The following is a 20,834-nucleotide window of genomic DNA, read 5'->3' on the forward strand; positions in this document are numbered from 1 at the left end:
TGGCACCCCTGTGTGGTAGGAGCCACACACAGGACTGATGCCAGGGCTCTGCCCTTTGAGATCGAGGGTGGCGCTGTTGCAGTCAGAACCCTCTGGAATACCCAAGCCATGGGCCCAGCGTGAGAAAGCAGCTTCACGAGGTCACCGGGGGAGAGGACAGGCTCCCGGGCTTGGGTCAGAGGGTCTACACACAGCCCCCTCCAGCCTGAGCACGCTCATCTCTGAACTGGCCCACATCCTGGGCGGCTCCTTCCCAGGAGACAGCTGAGTACTTCCAGGGCAGAGGAGACCCAAGACTAGCAGCCTTTTCATGCCAGTCATTTGAAAAAGTCAAGCAGGTTTTTAAATCTTTAAAGAATGCACCTTTGCCCCAGTCTCGGCCTTCAGAAATAATCATTGCTAGCACACACTTTCGTGTCTCAAGTTCAAACACACACACACACACACACACACACACACACACACACGACAGAGACTGGTCCCGCTGCTTCCTGTTCTGCATCTGCAGCGGGGGCGCGGCTCCCCGCTGGGACGTGCTTTCTACCACATCCTTTCTGGTTCTGTGACGACACCAAATGCCACAGATGTGCGTCCTCCCCTGAGTGGTGAGTAAGCAGCTTGCTCTGGCTTTCTCACTGGGACCAACCGAGTGGCCCCCGGCTTGTCTGGCACATAGGCCTCACCCACACGCCGCCTTTGTGCCGATTCCCTGAGGCGGGGTGTTGCTGGGCCAGAGCGTGGGCTCCATTTCGTCTCTACAGCAGGAGGACCCCCAGCGCCCCCTGCACCTGAGGCAGAGCACGGTGTCTCCAGCCCACGTCCTTCTCTCCCTTCCTTTGTAGGTACAAGGTGGCCTGCCAAAGCTCCGAGCTGGCCAAGGACATCCTGGTGCCCTCCTTTGACCCCAAGAGCAAGCACTGTGTGTTTCAGGGGGACCTGCTGCTCTTCAGCTGCGCCGGCGCCCACCCCAGACACCAGAGGATCTGCCCGTGCCGGGACTTCATCAAGGGCCAGGTGGCGCTCTGTGGAGACTGCCTATAGCGGCCAAGGGCCCGGACCAATGCTGCTGGGAGGACAGTAGCCAGGGGGCTGTCAGGCGACCTTCAGGGCCCCACCAACCCTGACCTGCGTGGTGGAGGGTCTCGAGTGGGTGCACCTCCTCCGGTCCTCAGACCACCACAGCCGAGGGCTTCCGCGGACACCAGCCCGGGAGCCGGCTGCTGCGTGTTGTCCTTTCCTGAGGACCAGCTGCAGGGACCGTGTCGGGGCAATGCTCCTGGGGAAAGGGGGGATCTGGGGACTCGGTTGGAAAGCAGCAGCAGCAGCTAGAGGGAGAAAGCTGCGGCTGGGAAGAACTTCCTGGGGAGGTTCCTGAACCATTAACTTATTTATTGGGGTGGGAGGGAAGGGGCTTTGGGGAGGGAGGAGCGGGGCCGATCACAAGTCTGGTTTCTTCTTCGATGCCCCACTGCCAGGTACTTTCCCTGTCTGCCAGGGCAGGGGCGGGGGAAGCGGGCACAGTGAGCTGGGGCTGGTGCACCCTGGTTCCCCGGGAAGAGCCTAGCTCCTCAAGGCAACACTTGCTTTCAAAACAAAGTCAAACACTCCAGGGCATCGTGGGGTCAGCCGGGATGGGGTACCTGGCCCCTCCACCCAGGCCCCCAGTCCACCCCTCTTTCTTAGAGCCCCTGGGTTCCCCTCCCTACCCCCAGCCCTCCCCTCTGCTTAGAGCCCCTCTGGAAAGGAAACACGGGCTCTGGGAACCGGCTAAGTAGGTTGTGCTAAATCCGCCCTCTTCTGATGCCACAAGAAGGTGAACAGGCGGGACTCAAAGAGCTGCTAGCTAGTTGCCTTGGGGCCTCTAGGGGCTTCGGGTGACTGGGTTCCACTCGGTGAGCATGCTGTGCCCCTCCGCACTCTGGCTGATGCCCTCTGGGGAGCGGTCCGTGTGACCTGCACTGTGGTTTTGAGTGCCTTGTCTGTGCAGAACCTGGCCCCTCCCCGGGCAGCTCTGAGCACTGTCAGGATGCCAGCCAGTTGGGGTCTCAGCCGGATGTTGGCACTGGGCAAGGCTTGCGTCATCCTGGGAACACTTGACAGCTCTGGCCGTGGAGCTGAGGCCTGTGGGGCCCGGCTGGCCGGGAAAAGCAGGAATGACTTGGCTTCAGGGGGACTGGCCTCCGAGTCAAGAATGGTGGGCTCTGCCCCAAGACGCTGCTCAGCGGTCTGGATTGTACCTCCAGTTGTAGAGGCCGGAGAAGGGGGGCCCCTGAGCACATGTGCCATGGAGAACACTGGTGGGCTGCTTGTAGGCACAGGGCCCAACATTGAGCAGGGCAGACGCCCAAGGGACCCTTGTTGGTAGTCAGGTGCGTGCCTGCCTGTCCGCATTGGCGTGTGTGTTCTTAGAACATTGCGAGGGCACTTTCTGGAGGAGAAACAATGGGAAACTTTGCTCTTAGGAACCGCTTTTTCCTTGGCTGAGCCCTGGGTGTGGGAATTTGCAGCTCCAGTTCCCCTGGGCCTGGAATCCCCTGGCTACTGCTGCCCCCTCCCGGGCCCTTTCTAGAACGTCAGGCACTGAGGATGTCCATACTGGCCTGGGACCGGCAGGGGGAGCCAGTGGGCCCCGCCTGGTTTCCCAGGCAAGGCTGGTTACTGCATCTTTGAGCACAGAGCTGTTTGAAGAGGTTCAGGGACTAAGTAAGACAGGGGGCTGGGGGGCCAAGTGCTGTAAAAAGAGTGTGGCTGCCGTTTGTTCTAGACGCTCTCAGAGTGGTGTGTGAGCTCTCCCTGGGCTCTGGGACCAACGGGCCATCCTGACTTCTCAGCTCCCCTGCCTCTTCCGGCAGTCAGGGCCCCAGGGTCCCTTCCCCATGGTCTACTCCAGTAAGAGAATCCTCTTCCTGCCTCCAGCTTAGCAGTGGGCTGCTGCTTTGGGGCAGACCTACCCACACTCCATTGTTAGGGGCACTGTCCTGGAGGAAATCCAGGCTCCAGGGCCGCCTCAGACTCTGCTAGATTTAGACCATGCCGGGAGGAATGTCCTCCCCTTGGGAGACGACCTGCTGAGCACAGACAAGCTTGAGGGGAGCTGGGAGCCTGCGGCCATCTTGCTGGCCCGTGTTGCTGGAACCCTAAATCAATGACGGCCCCAAGGGGAGCGATGTCCTCAGTGGGATCAGTCTTCCCCTGGGCTATACACATATCTTCCTTGATCTTTTTAGGTTTTGTTTTTTCTCTTTCCCTAAGTGAAATTTGGATATCTTCTCCCCCAAGGTGATCCTAAGCTCTTTAAAAGAAAAATCCCAAGGGAAACATTGATGTAACTTATTCAAAGAGAATGCCTGCCTTTGAAAGGTAACATGGAGAAACACTTCTTCGATACCAGTAAACACCTCATTTTTTTTTTTCGTGTATGCAGTTGGATTTGCACATGTACAAACTGAGACCCTCTTGGCCTGGGCCTTGGCTGGGTGTTCCTGTCACTGCTTTGTGGACGCTGTGTGTGTAGAGCTGCCCCCGTCTGTGTCTTTGGTGATATTTATTGTTTCTCTGATGTGCCTTTTCATTTTTCTTTGGGGGTGACTCAGAACAGGTGCTGTTTAAAGAACAGTGGCCGACTCCAGCCTAGAGACCAGGGCGGGGCCCAGACAAGACACCAGACCAGCCGGGCCTCTGCCTCTGCGGAGCCAGGCCACTGGATCTGGGCGGGCATGGCTCCTGCTGCCCAGCCTGCACTCGAGGGGCCAGAGCCAAACACCAACCTGCGCTCATCAGAAACACTTCGGCTGTCTAGCATCATCTCCAAGGGGGTGACTGTCCCCCCCCACCACCTAATTTGTGTTTCCTTAGTGGCTGTAAGGTTTCACGGAGGTGAATCACTGCTCCCCCTTGGGAGCAGAGACCCCAAAAGTACATGACTCGCTGGTGAAAGCAGAAATGCTTCATGTTAGATTGAAAACGTGTCTTTGATGAACCAGGCCAGGCCACCCCGTTTCTCTGAGGAGGTTTACCTAGATTGTACATATAATTAGGAACCTCCCACTTACAGGCCCAGCAGTTCTTGATTTAAGAGAGAGTTTATTTTGTTAACGACAGGCTCTGTTGTGTGTGTTGCTGGCCCAAGCCTGGATTGTTTTATTTATTTAAAGTATCCTCATTTCCATATTGGCTTCATCCTAACCCCCATCCGTCCCGAGGAGGCTGCTGGGCAGTGTCACTGGAACAGAGCGGGTAGGTCCATGTGGAAGGCAGGGGTTCCCCTATGCTGCGAGGGCGCTTTTCATTCTCGTTGGCTTCCACAAAAAGGGGTGGGGGTGGGGCAGGGAGGGAGCAGACCGAGTTGGTTTGTGTCTTTGGTGGAGGTTTTATTTTTTAGCAAAAGGCCTGATTAGCTGTTTTTCGTTGGAGGCCGAGGGAAAGACCACCCCTTAGCTTTCTTGGCGCTTAAGGGTTCAGCCCAGTGCCCGGTGCACAGGAAGCCCGCGGAGCGTCCCATGTGGTCGGTACTAGCATTTCGTGACACTTGGGAAGGGGCTGACCTCACTCCCTGCTGTTCATACGTCAGACCTACTGGAAAATGTGGCTCCAGGAGAATGAGGGATCCCTGCCCTGCTGCAGCCCGTTCACCCAGTAAGCCAGGCTAAGCCCCACATCAGCAAGCCTGGGAGCGTGCAGAGAGCAGCAATGGCCAGTCCAGGAGCCCTTGGCCACACCCCGCCCTGTCTCCTGGACCGCTCAAGGGCTTCTGAGGAAATGTTGACCCAGAAATTAAAGTGAGTTGTCTGGCTGACTGAATCCCTTCACTCACAGTCTTGGTTCTGTTTGTTATTGACCGGAGACGCATGTGGCTCCTCTGTTCTACAGGCTCAGCCGCCCAGGCCGGGCCGCTCACAGGGAGGTTCCCATCCAGTGGAAGGCCAGTCCCAGTCTGGGGCCTCCGTTCAGAGGACACCCTCCTGGGCCCCGGTCCACCCTGGGGATGCCCAGCTTGCAGATGACCCCCTGGAGGTGCTGTCCTAGTGCAGCCGGGGACCTTGCCTTCTTCAGAACAGCTCCCAGAGAGACATCCCCAAACGTCCTCATGCTTAGTTACGGGATTTGCTATACGCGCCCAGGTGGTGCTATGGGATGAATGTTGGTCTGCCAGCCGCCAGGTCAGCGGTCAGGTCCCTCTTGTGGACGAGAGATGTGGCTGTGTGCCCCATAAAGATGTACCGAGGCGCAGCCCCACTCGCCGTGCAGGGTCGCTGTGAGGCCGACACCTAGGTGGCAGTGGCTTTGCTTTCTGGTCTATTATTAGTTGGTGTATTGGGGGTCGGGGGGGCTGGTGACCTCTTAGTTCCTTGGCAAACAAAAGTCTAGTCTCCTATCCCAACTGTATGATTCTGGATAGTCATTTTAGTTGTGAAATATGGGGGGAGCCGGTGTCTCCTTCAAATCCCTTTGAATTGTCTTCTGAACACACAGCTCTGGGTGGGGGATTAGAATTGACCTTCTTCAAAGCACCACTCCCCTTATCCCAGACCTCGTGGCATCTTCACACGTCTCCTCCAACTGCCCCCACACGGTCGCACGTACATCGAAGCCGAGAGAGAGGCGGGCGCAGCTAAGGAAAGGGACGAGGGGGCAGCTCCTGGGAGTGGCCGCAGGCTGGCTGGCAGTGCCTGTGCCAGAGGGTGGGGATCAGCACCTGTTGCTGCCTCCACCTCACTGCCCTGCCCTGCCCTGCCCAAGTACCACCGCGGACAGACGCATCACCGTCAAGGCCAGCGGGACGGTGGCCCCTTCTGTGGTGTCTGTCACAGCCCCGGTGTCTTTCCGCTCCGGGCAGTTCTCCTCTGTCTTGTTCGCCTCTGGGGTTCAGTAGTGCAGGATTCTGCAAACCAAGGTGTCTGTCCACATGTACTGTATTGGCTTAGAGAGCACTGCTTCGTTTTCCACTGTTGTAGAGAAAATAGGGAGAACTTTATTTTTCAATAAACTTTTCTTGTGTGACAGGCGGAAGTGGTTTATGGGGGAGGTGAGTGGGTGGGTGGGACAGGGTCCCACAAACAGCAAACGGCTGCTGTCCAGCAGCAGCACACACTGGCCTCCACCGGCTACGGCCACATTGTGTAACACAGTATTGAAAATGCGGGGGGCTTGGATTACTGTTGAGTGTTCCTTCCCATGAGGAAGCTTGGTGGTGCTTTGGAAGAAGCACTGGACTAACCACAGAGTTGGTGGTTCAAGCCCATCAGTCGCTCCTTGAGAGAGAGATGAGGGCACTGCCTGTGGGTTTCCGAGACCATAACTGTGTACTGGAGTAGAAAGCCCGGTCTTTCTCCCGTGGAGCTGCTGGTGGGTTGGAGCTGCTGCCGACATAGGTAACAACCCAACGCCTAACCACTATACCAGGGAGGGCTATGGTTAATGTCACCAGTTGCCATTTGCTCCACCCAACTCCCAGCAGTCCTGTGTCAGCAGAGCTGCGCCACCAGCCTTGCGAGGATAGAGTTTGTGGGGGAAATAACCTGCCAGGCCTTTCTCCCATGGCGTTCCTAAGTGAATTCGAACCTCCAACTTTGGGGTCTGGATTCACGGTCTTCACCACCCTGGAACCCTAGTAATGAGCACATGATCAGGCGCGTGCCTGGAAGCACCACCAAGGTCCAGTTCTTGGTCCCCTTGAGGGGCGTGACCGCCTGGTGTGGGCCTGCGCAGTGGAGCCAGTGGAAGTCATCAGACCTGGCCCCTGCTGGAAAGGAGCCCCCATAGCCCCACGCGTGTTCCGCTTAACACCAATCCCAAAGAGCACACCAAGGGAAGCAGAGCACATACAAGGAGGCCTTGTTCCCTCCCCGAGCCTCACACAGACATTAAATTCAACGAGCAACACCGCAGAACGGCTGCCTACAAGAGCCTGCATTCCCCACGCTCGCTGTCCACGCAGTCTTTTTTCCATGGAACAGAGCAACCTCCCACAGTGAGAGCATCAGACGGTACCAAGGTTCAGTGGCCCCGGAGAGCAAGCCTCTTTCTGGACCAGCCAGAAGCAGCCACCCAAGCCTGCCTCCCAGAGGTCCCAGCATCACCCAGTGAGCGTGCCCAGGACAGCTGCAGACTGGTCACGAAGGCCACCCCAGCAGCTTTGCATGCTCCCCCAGCTCGATTGCCCTTCCCGTTCCACTGCACCAAGACCTGTCCATGACAGAGATCCCGCGTGCTGGTGACATGTGACAAGTCACAGACCACATGTCCACGCCATACAGACACATGCCACGGCTTCAGGGATCGGACACGGCTGCATGGAGGGAGGGAGGGAGGGGCAGCAGGCCCGGAGATCGGGGCTTGGTGTGCTGGGGACAGCGGTACGGAATCTCCGCACCGCCACAACAGTCGGGTGGGAGGGGGGGGAGCATGCCCGGCTCCTTGCAGGGGAAGCAGCCACTGGTGGCAGGCTGCCAGGTACCACACCACCCCATGCACGCAGCATGTCGATACATGGCGAGAGTACACAGTATTTATTACAAATCAACTACCGTTTTGCATCTCTCAAAAAAGGATGGATCCTGTTTGGGTATGTTTACATTTTATGTTCAGCTTCTGAATGTACAAGAAGGGGCCGTGTGCCGGTTCGTCCATGCAAAGCTCATACATCACCTACTAAGGACATTAAAAAGAGGATGGTCTCCTTGGGAACACATCTGTAGACTTGGGCTTAGTGAAACAGTGTGAAATGAATGGACTATGGCGAGAGAAATTAGGACGTGACATACTGACCGCTCTGGGGAGGGTGGGTGAGAGGGTGAGGTCTTCCCCCCCAAATCTGCCCAGAGAGGAGACTCTGGAACTCAGGAGCACCCACCCCCATCCCCCAGAGGGCTTGGGGCTGCTCAGGCTTCAGCAAGGGCCCCGAAGAACTTGCTGCCAAGTCAGGTTCTTATCCCGCCGGCATGATGAGCATTTTAACTCCACAAAATGAGAGCCTGTCTGTCCTGTCCTGGCCGGGATGCAGCACAGGGTCGCCGGCCCCTCTCGTGCGGCTCCTGATGTGATGGCAGGGGTGTGGGGGGAGCAGTGCACAGGGCCGGATGAGCATTCCTCCTCCCAGCAGGACACACTATGAAAGGAAACTTCCAGAACAGAAATGAGACTCGGTTACGTGTCGGCACCATCTGCCTACGTGGAAACCTTGTTGTTGCTTCGTGCTGATGGGCGGAGGCTCCGCTCGTCACTCGAACATCTCGTAGTGGCGAGTCTGCCTCACCCTTGGCACCATGTCGATGAGGAGTCTGCCAAGGGGAAGAAGGGGGGGGGCAGATGTTACCGCGACACCTGGGCCCGCAGCCCTTTCTTCTGTCGTCACACATCATAAACCCCCTCCCCTTCACTGTGCACAGTCCAGCGGCATGTCACTGCCACGTGGGTCACAACTTCAAAAAGAAACCCAGGGAAAACTAGGGGACATTACGCTTCGCAAACTCAGGCGACCTGAGAAAGCTAAGCATGTAGTGTCACCACTGTTACGGGGAAAACGAAGAAGAAATGTGGATTGTTCACCAGCAGACAGGGCTTTGGGGGCCACAAGGAGACCAGGGCCAGGGGTGGGGCAAGGAGGGGTGAGGGACGGGGGACACACAAAGAAGGAGGGTTAACATGAAAACAATAAATAAAAGTAAAACTGCTTCATGGGAAACAAAAACAACCTTCCAGAGTCCTGACTTAAGGCCTGAGATCTAAATATGAGTCTGGAAAAGGAGGAAAAGTCCCACTGGAGCGGGCCTGGGGTCTCCAGGGACAAACAAGTTCATTTCACACCAACAAAAGAAACCCAACAGCTGTCTCTCCAGCGCCCACCCCCGCCACCGCCACCCCTGGCCAACCCCTCAGTTACTCTCTGCCTCTGTGAACCCCTCTGTAGTTTCCTCCAGATACTGCACGTGATACCCCTGCCTCCTGGGGCCACAGTGGGGATGTGACTTTTGTTGTCAACTAGAGTCATTTTCGGGGGGGGGGGGCGGGTAGAGAGGGGGCGCTCCAGGCCTAGAAGGAAAGTGAAGACGGGTAGATACTCACTTGACCCCATAGGCAAATATGGTGAGGCCGATGAGCACGCCGATGCTGCCGTCAAGGTACCAGACTGCCGCATCATGCTTAAAGACTTCTGCACTCAGGAGGATGGAGAAGCCCATCACGCCGCCCACGAGGGAATTAAACCCTGCAGAGGAAGCACACCTTGTCAACCACTGTGCGGGTCTGCGTACTTCAGAGAAACAAATCCACAGAAACTCATGTATAAGAGAGAGTGTTATATACAGGTTAAGTGTGCATCAAGAAAACATCCCAACCCAGTGCTGCCCAAGCCCACAAGTCCAACTTTAACCCATATGTCCAACACCAATCCACAAAGTCCTCCGTCTCACAAAACACACGCAATAACACCAACTGCAGGAGGAAAGCTGAATCAGTGAATGTGTAAGCATCTCAGCGCTGGTAGGGGTCTCCACACGGCTGCTCCAGCACCCAGGGCTGCATCTGGGTAGGTCCATGTGGCTTCTCCTCAGGGGTGGCTTGCAGGAAGTGAGCCTTGCCACCTGAAGCAGGGAACTGGCTAAGGCAGCTGCGCCCTGGTCCGACCATCACAAAGCAAGAGACTCGAGAACTAGAAAGGCGAGGCTCACAGAGCCATTTATCCCTCTGCCCTTCAATTAACCCCACATGTGCTTATCGGCCAGGTTGGCACAATAAACTGACTACCTCAACCACCAAGAAACTCACCAAGTGGCCCACATCCTGAGGGGAGGGTGCCAGGAATAAGGACTGCTGGGGCTCCCACCAAGGGCCACAACCACCAAGCCACACACCTGGCCCAGCCTTGGCTGCTGCCCTCAAGTCCACCCCGGACGCGCGGCAACCTCTTACACAACAGAGAAAAACACTGCTGGGTCCGTGCCGTCCCCATCATTGGTTGGACATGGTACTGGTTTTCACTGGCAATTTTTAGAAGTAAATCGCTAGGTCTTTCTCCCTAGTCCATCTTAGTCTGGAATCTCTGAAACCTTGTGAGAGTTACATAATTTCATGTCAACTTGATAAATAGGTGATAAGGGTGGAGTCTAGCCTGTCAATCAGGTCACAGCCTGACTGATGCCTCCTGTGGGCATGGCCTTCTCAGGAGGATTCTGGGAGTTATCCTCTCCTGATTCTGCCATCGGAAGAGTAGGACATACCCTCTCTCTGCTTCACCTTCCTGTTGATGAGCCACATGGAGCCACGCTGATGGCAGCCAGAGTCCTGAAGATGCTTCCACAGCTACAGAAACCACAAGACTTTCCACCCACAGGCCTGTGATCTTCCTGCATTTGGCATCATTGCATGCATTGCGTGAGTCTGAAGAGGCATTCGTGAGCTAATATAAGACTTATGGGCTCATTTCAAACTTCTGGACTGGGCTGGGATGTTTTATTAATACATAATTTACTTATTGATATAAAGTTCTCTCTTATATGTACTTGAGTATCTCTGGATTTGTTTCTGTAGTCTACCTGGACCAACCCAAATCTATTTAGAATCATAGAAACACACACCAGCTCCCCGACAGATGGGTGGTTACATACAAGGGACATTGGCTTCTAGACCTTCGTGTGCTGTGAGTCATGAGGGTCCTTGTCTTCTCGGCCTGATGTGACTCCAGAGAAGGCCCGATGGTCCCCAGAGGTCTGACAGTTGGATCATAATCTACTGCCAGAAACAGGCCCCGGTCTGTCCCCAGGGAAACCGCATCTATGACACCATATTTTTTGCCAAATTCAAGAGCCCTAACTCTAGGTACAAGCAGGATTTGAAATCAAACCATTCCGGGCTATAGACCTAGAGGAGAGGAAGAATGTGGAGGGTGGGAGGATGTCAGGACAGCCCTTTCCAGAAAGCCCACGGGTAGACTTCCATGGTGTGGTAGTAACATAAGTTCATGTCAACTTGATAAAACAGAACGTAGGGGTGGAGTCTAGCCTGTCAATTGGCTCACAGCTTGATGATGCCTCCTTGCGGGTGTGTCCTTTCCCTAAAGATTCTGGAAGCTTCCCTTTTTTCTCCCTGGAGGAGGGCTGCACGCGCTCTCTGCTTCACCTTCCTGTTTCTGAGCCACTTCGAGCCAGGCTGATGGCAGCCAGAGCCCTGGCGATACGTCCACTGCCATTGGATCTACATGACTTTGCACCCACCGGTCTGTGATCTTCCCGCATTCTGCATCACTGTGCGTGGCTGTGTGAGTCTGAAGAGGGATTTATGGTCTAGTATCGGATGGATGGAGTAGTATTGGACACATGGACCTGGTCTGCACTGGACTAGGATGTTCTCAATACACAACTGGTCTTTGATATAAAGCTCTCTTACACACGATTATCTTCGGGATTTGTTTCTCTAGTCAACACACAGTGGAACAAGAGGACTCTGGGGCCTACAAGGACACTTGAGGACTGGCCTGTGATGCAATGGTTGCCTACTGCATCACACCCTTGCCCCCTCAAATCTCTGAGTCAGGCTGATGACTTGGCCTTGCACCCACTAGAGCAAATAGGTTTGATAAAAAATATCCTTTCAACACCAAAGCCACCCCCCATCCCGCAGCCCCCAGATGTTATGCCACAGTGCATCTGCTTCCCCAGTCAATCTTGCCCCAGTGCAAGACTCCCCTCCTCGGACCTGTTCAGCTCAACAGTCTCTCTCCTGGATCATTCCCACCCCACCCCCTGAGCCTCCTGTGCCACCAGATGCCACCGAGACAGTTCCAGGTGGGTCAGAACAACTACAACAGAGTAGTTGATGAAAAGGCTTTCCTTTTCCTTGTCTGGTCCAGGATGTCCATGGGCATTATTTATTTGTAAATTTCCAATTACGTCTGTAAACGGCCTTAATTCTGTGTTTCAATCACAGTGCAAAAATACCCTGGGAAATATTTGCCGTTTCCATACCCACAGCTCAGTGATCCCAAGACTGCTCTCCCGCTGTGTACCCCTCACTGCTGTCCGCCGCCGAAGCGGGGAACCGCGCTGGGGAGCAGTTGGCTTGAAAGCACGAGCTGGAGACATGAAGACATGTAGGGACTATGCAACTCAGTTTTGTTCGGCCCATAAACCCACCGGGTGTGTGTTGGGGTGGTTTTTTGCCAAGAGTATGTGATGGAAGAAATCATCTTTCAACTAATCCATGTACTGGCACTGTGAACCTGAAAGAGAGTTGTGTAGACTATGGCTATAGCAAGCGTATTTGGGTCTTAACTCCAAGTCGAGCCCTGGTGGCATAGTGGCGACGCATTCAGCTGCAGCACACAGGGTCAGCGGTTCGAGACCACCAGCTGATACCCGGCAGACAGGGCTTTCTACTCCATCCACACAGGGCACTTCAACCCTACCCTGCAGGGGCGCCGAGTCGACATCGAGTGAGGTGTACCTCACTCTACCGACCTTCCTGGCAGAAATGTCCACCGATGTTAGCCTAGGCTGCATGCTGTCCGGGAGAAGATAGCGACACGCCACGGGGCCTCTCCCAGTGTTTGCTTTGAGAAGAGCCCGAAGCAAGTGGAGGCTTCTGATGCTGAGAACCCACTGCTTCAGCTGCCAACCACAAGGCCAACCAGTCAGTGCACGGGAGGACGAGGCGGCTGGCTGCTCCTGGAAGGGGGACCACAGGGACAGGCTGCTCGGTCTTGTGGGGTCACCAGAGTCGGAATCCGCTCCAGTTCCAGGGACACTGGGAACTCCCGCGGGCTCCTGGACACACGCGGTGGATTTCCTCACAGCCGCTGTTTGTACGGGGGCAGCTGTGGTCCGGTTTTCTGGTGTGATGAACGGTGAAGTTGTCGTGAAGGGAAATTCAACTTACTGCCACTGAGTCGCCTCCGACTCCTAACGAGCCTAGAGGCCGGACCCGAACAGGCCCGTGGGTTTCCGAGCCTGCACCTCGGAGGGAGGAGAAAGCCCGCTCTTTCTCCCGAGGAGCCGCTTGGGAGAGAGTGAGCTTGCCTACCACGTGTAACCTCCACACCACCACCAGGCCTCGAATTAAAGGAAAAGGAGGGAAAATAAGATTTCCGTTCACTGACTAATAATGTTACAATTCCAGATAGAAAAAATTTGAGACAATTTTGTGTTTTATACCTAAACTCAATGAAATATTACCTTTAAGCCAGTTACACCAATATCAATTACATATTATTCTAGGATGAAATTGATAATAAACATTGCCAAGTATTTTAAGTTGTACGGTCTGGTTTGGACACCCACACCTGGGTGACACCAACTCTACTAATGTCAGGGGCCCCAAACCACACCACGGCCTCCTCCTTCCCTGCTGCCTCCTGCTGCGCCCGGCCCTCCCCTCGAGGCTCTGGCCGCTCCTCCCAAGGCGTCTTCTGGACGAACAGGGCGGTGGTAATTCAGTTTCCTCGCTGACACCCCGGAGGCGAGGCCTGGCAGGTTCCCTGCTGGGTGCCCTGGGCCCAGGGTGCTGCCAGTGCCCCCAAGACCTGCTGTGGCTCCTCCTCCTTCCCTCTCTCCCTCACCTGCGTGTTTTACCAGCACAATCGCTCAGCCGCAGCCTTTGCCACAATCTTCGAAGGCCTCGTGTCTGCTGTGCCCTTCCCAGCCTTTTCTTGCCGGCCCATCTCAGCTCCCTCTCTCTCCCTCCTGCCCCTGAACTGTGGCTTCCACATACCACCCCCCAGATTCTGCCTCCCGCTTCCCTCTCCTGACAGCTGCTGGAGCTTGCCCTTCTCTGGCTGCTCCAGTCTGCCTGTGTTTTCTGGTTACCTCCCCCCACAGTTGGGATCAGGCTGGCCCTCTTTTGAAAAAAGAAATCTCAGCCCATGTCTTCTCTCAGGACACCCAAAGCCTGCCCCGCACCTGTGCTGTTGATCTCCAAGACGCTCCAGAAGGTAGGCGAGGGCGATCTGGGGGTGGGGCGGGGGTAGCTTGGTAAAAGAGACCCCTGAATAAGACTCAGAGCATGGGAGCCCGGGTGCTGGCAGGGAGTCCTGAACGTGGCATGGACAGTCGGCCGAACAAATGGATCTGCCTGGAAGCAACACAGCCGGGAGGATCCTTAGAGGCAAGGATGGTGAGCCTGCGTCTCACGTACTCTGGGCGTGTGGTGAGAAGAGGCCAGTCCCTAGAGAAGGACGTCAGGCTTGGTCAAGTCTCGGGGCAGCGAACACGAGGGAGGCTGGCTGGCCACACTGCTGCCCTGGCTGCCACAGTGGGCTCGACGTGCCGGCGCTTGGGCGGATGGCGCCAGGCAGGGCAGGGCTTCGTTCTGTTGTCCATGGGTCGTGGAGACCGGTTGGCACCTGATAGCAGCAGAGGAAAGGCTGGGTGCCTGGGTGGTACCGTTCGCACGCTGAGCTCCTAGCCCAAAGGCCGGGGATGCAGGTCTAGCCCCCAGGCCGGAGGAAGAAAGGCCTGGCATCTGCTGCCAAGTCCGGCCCGGGGCGGCCCTCAGAGCCAGCGCTGCCACATGCTGCCAGGGGCAGGACTGGTGGCTGCTCTGAGGAAAGGGCAGTGAGAGGGCTGGCCTCCAGCCCATCCGGGGTTGGGGGCACAGACAGGTCTCCTCAGGCCCCTTCCCCATCTTCGCTGTAGTAGGATCAGGCACACTCAGAGAAGCCTGGTGACAAGGCACTTGGAAAGGTGGCAGAGTGTGTGTGTGATTACCCTAGGTGGCCACTAGATGCCCACGCAGCTCCACCAATCCGCTCCCCTGGACCTGTGCCCACTGACAGCGAAGGACACCAGCAATGTCACCGGCCAGTGGGCCCTCACCGGATAAGGCACCGGAACCACAGACTGCTGAGGGGTTTGTGAAGGTCCACTGCCTGCCCCGCTCGCCTTTAGTCATGATGGAGCTGGGCTCAGTTCAGTGCCAGCTTTCTTAAGGCTGTGTGCCTGAGGACACCTGGCCCCTAGGGCAGGACTTGTCCCTGAATGACCTCACAAGCTTCATCGGAGTTTTGATATTAACTGTCTGTCCCAAAACTCATTCTAGCTTAATACAAGGCAAGCTTCAGCCAAGGCCCGGCACCCAAAGCAACAAAATCAAATTAGATCTGATTTACTGTGTCGCATAATGTAAGGTGGTCCCGAATTTAACCCCGTTGACCCTTTTCCAAGTCCCCTACCTCCTGATGCTCTGGCACAGCTCAATAAAGGATCCAGGGGCCAGCAGGGTCTGCTCACACACGGCAGCAGCGGGTGTCTCAGACACCTGGCAGGGGAGACTCTGCCCCTCCCTCCCTGCAGGAAAAGCAGCCTGCTGAATTTGCTTCCTTCTTAGAGAGGAAATGCCTGGCATTCCAACTTCAAGGGCCTCAAGAGTCCCCTTCTGAAACCACCTACAGGAGAAGCCTTACCCTCTGGACAAGGTGATCTGCTCCCTACCCCCCAATCCTGTTCCTAGCAGCCTCCAAGAGTCAGAGAGACTAATTACAGAGTTCCCTAATTCTGCTAATCCATGAATGAGGTACCCAGATCCTAGACAATACAATTAGTAGGAGGCTTTAATTACTGCCGCATACTTTGCCAACACTGCCACCAAGCCGGAATCACAGAGCACACCCAAGGGGTGAGGTGAGGTGTGTGGAGGGGCTTGTAGGATGGAGGAGACCTCTGGATGTTGTTGGAACACAGCATGCACTCTCAGCCTCTCAATCCACCAATTGCACAGCCTCCGTCTTTCTCACTCTCTGATTTTGCACGTGCATGTGCACATGTGTATACCCCACACTCACGGGGTTCACCTGGAGCCTGCACTTCCCTCCAGCCCCCCCAGCTCCACCTCCGTGGCTCTCCCTCAACCTCAGCACCTCCACCCCATCTCCTCCCCACCCTTGTCAACCAAGACCCAATCCAAACTCCCTGCCATCAAGTGGATGCTGATTCACTATGACCCTATAGGGCAGGGTACAACTGTAGAGAGCCCCATCTTTCTCCCTGGAGCAGCTGGTGGTTATGAACTGCTGACCTTGCAGTTAGCAGCACAACACATAGCCACTATGCCACCCGGCCCTCTTCATCAACCAGAGCGCCCTGAATCCATCATCTTACTGCATCTGCTTACAAGGCTGCCCAGTGCATTTTGTTAAACATCCCAAACCCTAACCTTGACCCAGAGTCCGGACCCTGGTTCACTGCCTAGTGGGCCTCCCCCACCGCCCCCCCTCCTGCCCTGTCCTCCAGATAAGCCAGCCCCCACATGCCCAGCTTTCCTGCCATGGGGTGTCCTCGGCCAGTGGGTGCACACCTCCACTTTTTGCCCTCCTTATAGGGCAGCTTTAACTGAAATCCTCTAGTCCTCCTTGTAACGACTCCTCCATGTGCTGGGGAAGCTGCCTCGGTGTGGGGATGGTTTTGTGCAGAAAGCCATAGAACCTGAAGCGATTTCCTTAGGGAAAAAAAACCTTACCAAGGGTTCTTCCTTGTGAGCCCAATAGTGATGGGAAGTTAACAAAAGGCGAAACACCGATAGAAATGTGCTGCTCTTGTTAGCTACAGTCATGCCAGCCCCAACTCGTGGGCACCCCAGGAGCACTGTGATCCACGGAGCTCGCTAGCTGGTTTTTTACACAAAGACTGCCAGGCCTTTCTTCCTAGAACCCCCTTCAGTAGGGTGGAAATGCACACGCCTCTACTGACAGATACATGTGCCCGCACGTGAGGGGCACTGGCTGAGACTCAAAGGCAGGTCTCCCACTGAGCCACCAGTGCCTCAAAACTAGAGGCTTCATGCCTGGAACGTGAATACCATCAGGCGAGAATCCCAGCTATGGCAGAGGGCCCATCGTTCTGAGAAGATGCGGGTGTTTCCTGGGTCCGTGGCAGGGGGTGCCAGGGCACCTGTCTTGGTATGTGGCCAGGTGGGGGGGGGACTCTTGATTGGAGTCAACTAAATGGGTGAGAGGGAGAAGCTGGAAAAGGGGGGCACACCCTCCAGGAGGAACGCTCTTGCCAGGGCAATGCCACCGCAGGGACTTCCTGCCTGAAGCGGTCACTTGAAAGAGGCTGCTGGGAGCTGCTGGTCACGATGGTCATGGCGTGCAGGAGCACTGGAGGCCACAGGGCCTGCCCTACCCCCGTGTGATGCTCCGCCTGGTCCCCACAGGCTGCCTGGCACACAGGTGAGCTGAGGGATTACTTTCAAACAGTACTTCCTAAGCCCACCTCAAGCCCCAGAATCAGGCTCCTCGGGAGGGAAGTGCAGAAATCCGTTTTTAACAAAGACTGGAGCAGGGACTCTGATGCCGCCCTCCTGATGGCAGGACACTGGGCAGCGCGGGCTGGGCGTGGGCTTGCACGCAGATGTCAAGTGCTCAAAGGGACCCCACCCAGATGCAGGCACGCCCCGGCCTTTCTTTACCCAGTGGCGTGGCTGCAGCACCGGCGAGCCTGCGTGCTCTGGAGGAGATCTGTGTCCCAGCGGGCACTGCTGGCCGGCCTTTCTACCAGCTCCTTCCTCTACTGGCCTCCTGGGAACGCGACCTGCCAAGGTCGCCATCTGCAGTTGACTGCGTTAGTTCTGCACCACCAAGCGACCTGATTCCTATGGGGTTGGCACATCCGTTTTTCCGACTCACAGCCAGCGAGTCAAAGCTGACTCATAGCGACCCCAAGTGGGGTTCCCAGACCATAACTGTAACAGGAGGAGAAAGCCCACTGGTTATCACGGAGCTGCTGGCAGCTTCCCGTGGCCGACCAGTGATTGCAGCCCAATGCGTAACCACCACACCACTAGGGCTCCACGCTAGCAGGGGTTAAAAAGCTGGACGGGCTGCTCTTGTCACATCCTGAGCGGAAGTGCAGTGGATTCAAGGGCGGCAAGGACAGCGAGCTCAGGTCACAGACAAAAACGTCTTGGGCAAGGACAGCCAGCCCCCTCTCGTGGGGATGAGTGGAGCTTTCACTAGTTGATTTTTTTAGAAGTTAACCAGTCCTTTCTTCCTAGTGTCAGCTCTGCTGGGCCCTGGTCAGTATTTTAGCAATGCACAACCCTCCTGACAGATGGGTGGTGCCTGTACGTGAGGGGCATGGCTGAGGATCAGATCACCCAAACAGAAGGGCAGAAGGCTCCCCGCCCCAAGACCCGCCAGCATTTCTGCAGACCATTCTGCCCACCTTTGTGGGTTCTTGGACCCCAGATTAGTCCCAGAGGAAGTCTCTTCCCCCCTGCCCTGCTCCAACTTCTGGGGGAATGAGTGAGGGGCCTCTGCATAGCCCTCCTCCCACCCACAGCAAAACTAACAGCTGCCAGCCATGTCTGCATTCCTGCAGGTTACACATGAGAGAACCTTAATTGTTTTGGGGGGTAAAACAAAAAAACAACAACAAAATTTTCACACAAAAAACAACCAAATTCAACTTTTCCTATTTTGTGCAGCAATACCCACCAACACACGAGCAATATGCCTTTGACCTCCCACCCTTGGGTCGCAGGCTCCCCGCTCTGTAGACTCCCCAGACTGCCTGGGAAGTGCATGTGCTTAAGAATGAAGAAAAACCAAAATGGCCAGAGCCCGGAGCCATCCAGCCAATTCCGACTCACAGTGACCTTTTCATTCAGGGGACAGAGTTGGCCAAGACTAAATTTGTACCAGCGCGGACAGCCTCATCTTTCTCCCATGGAGCAGCTGGTGGGTTTGAACTGCCAACCTTGCAGTCAGCAGTCAGTCGAGGTGTGTGTCGCATCCCTTGTTCACAGGGTCTGGAATACTTTCCCTACTCTTGCACAGCGCCTTCTCTCTCATTTCGAAGGCCCATGGAGGAAGAGGGGCGCTTTGAGCAGAGGGAAACCCAGGGGTCTTGCCCCAGCTAGGCACCAGGCTAATTGAGGTTTGCTCTTCCAAGAGAGGATCTTATTGGCTGAAGGGAAAACCACGGAGAATTCACAGTGAAAACGTCTACAGCATCCGGAAAAGACATTTACTTTTGAGTCACTGTGGATTTAGAGCGATGCACACAGCATCCCAGACTCCGAGAATCCTGAGGGGCTCCATGATCGATAGGTTGAGGTATCCTGAGCTTCCCCATTTGAAGGCCATGCTGGGGGGGCGGATCCCTGAAGAATTACATTCCAGGGCCTGAGGCCGATGTCCATCTTGGAAGAACAGTCAGAATGTGCCTGGGCTCACGTACTTTGGACTTGTCCGTGAGAAGCACATCATGTTTGGTAACGTATGGGGCAGTGAACAAAAGCAAGGCTCTCGGCAAGATGGACTGACACAGGGGCTGCATCAATGGGCTCAGACGTAAGAGCGAGTGTGAAGACAGTGCAGGCCCGGGTAGTGCTTGGTTCTGTTGTACACTGATTGGGTTGCAACAACAGCAACTACAAGGCGGGGACTCGGAGACTCATGAACGAACCAACTCGGGGTGCGGGCAGTGATGAGAAAGGACACTTCAAAGCATTTCCTTCCCCTGGAAGACGAGCAGCCCCAAATGACCCACATAGCAATAGCTGTGCCCCCTCCCCAGCCGCACCCCCATCCCCTACGGTCAGCTAGATGGGCCATTCTTCCTCACCGTCGGTGATGAGCGCCCTGCTGGTCAGCACCTTCCCCAGCATAAACTTCAACACGGCCAGGATACTGCAAAGGATCCCACTTAGAATGGAGACGCTGAACAGGAAGTCGTCCTGGAAGAAAAGGTTGAAGATGTCAACAATTCACTCCCAGTTAGCGAAGGCCATCTGCAAACGCACGTCCTTACAGACCAGCTGTGCTTCAGGAGCACACAATCAGTTGGGAATGCTGCCACCAGGTGGGGTGCATTGAAAGCGTTCATCCCGAAATGACTCCCACCACTGAAGAGGAGACAAGGTAGTAGGAAACAGATCTGTCAGATTCACATTTACTTTGAAACCCATTATGTATTTATCTCCCCATAGGAATGTCAACTTCCTTAGCTACCGTGACTAGCAATCGTCAATCAATGACAGAGGTGTTCAGCATGCTAAGAGCAAAGCGTCCACACAGAACGACCACAGGTGCTTCACAAAGCAGCAGGTTGAGAATTCCGCAATGCAGAAGGGCACCACTGGCCCACGGGCTCTTCAGTGGAGAGCCAAGTGATCCACCCTGGTGTCAATTATGGCCAGCGCTACTGACAACCTCATTGTTTCCTTCAACTCACACAAGGCCACTGCACGTTCAAATATAGCTTTCAAGGTGGGAAAGAATATATACAAATATAATCTGCTATTGACGTTATCTTAACACTTACCCTTGGCAAGCAAAGGAGTGAGTCACTTATGTGAAAGCAAGGCCCTTATCTGCATACATTAGGTCCCAGGACCATAAATTTGAGGAGCTACCTTGGACTACTCCCAGGAGAAATGGCCTCTACATTCTACATTCAGATTACAGCCAGGAAGACCACAGGGGGCAGCTCTACTCTGTCACAAAGATTGTTAGGAGTTGCAGTCAGCCCCATGGCAGCTAGCAACACCAACAACAAACTTTGAGAAAATAAAGTTCTGTTTGTTAAAGTCCCCCCTTGTGGTATTTCCGTGATAGCATCACCAGGAAACAAGATGACCTGTGCCCCTTGGTTCGGAACTGTTGCTATGAGTAGGAACGAACTTGATGGAAGTGAGTGTGATTTGTTGTTGTTGTTGTTGTTAGAAAGAGGATATCTGCACAACCTCGATACATCCCCCCCCCCCAATAGTGAGTCACAGCTGTGGTGGTGAATGTATGACTGCACAGTCTGAGCTCCTCCTTCATCCAGGGGACAAGATTTAATCCCCTTTCACTGGACCATGGGGTGGGCTTCAAGACCGGCATCCAATAAATAGAAACCGGC

General features: G+C 55.2%; 2 protein-coding genes across 3 annotated transcripts in view; one reads left to right on the top strand and one right to left on the bottom strand.

Moving 5' to 3' along the window:
* Nucleotides 1-2,782, top strand: part of MGAT5 (alpha-1,6-mannosylglycoprotein 6-beta-N-acetylglucosaminyltransferase) — a 441,795-nt gene extending 439,013 nt beyond the window's left edge. For both annotated transcript variants that reach the window (XM_075530286.1, XM_075530287.1), the window contains exon 18: nt 843-2,782. In XM_075530286.1, the coding sequence (XP_075386401.1) occupies nt 843-1,041 (199 nt within the window). In that variant the 3' untranslated portion in view covers nt 1,042-2,782. The remainder of the gene's footprint in view (nt 1-842) is intronic.
* A 5,364-nt stretch (nt 2,783-8,146) lies between these two features.
* Nucleotides 8,147-20,834, bottom strand: part of TMEM163 (transmembrane protein 163) — a 249,008-nt gene continuing 236,320 nt past the window's right edge. The window contains exons 6-8 of the mRNA XM_075528884.1: nt 19,554-19,665; nt 9,064-9,205; nt 8,147-8,279 (exon numbers count right to left, since the gene is read on the bottom strand). Coding sequence (XP_075384999.1) covers nt 8,219-8,279; nt 9,064-9,205; nt 19,554-19,665 — 315 coding nt within the window. The 3' untranslated portion in view covers nt 8,147-8,218. The remainder of the gene's footprint in view (nt 8,280-9,063; nt 9,206-19,553; nt 19,666-20,834) is intronic.

This window comes from Tenrec ecaudatus, chromosome 13 (genome assembly GCF_050624435.1).
Source record: "Tenrec ecaudatus isolate mTenEca1 chromosome 13, mTenEca1.hap1, whole genome shotgun sequence".
NCBI lineage: Eukaryota > Metazoa > Chordata > Mammalia > Afrosoricida > Tenrecidae > Tenrec > Tenrec ecaudatus.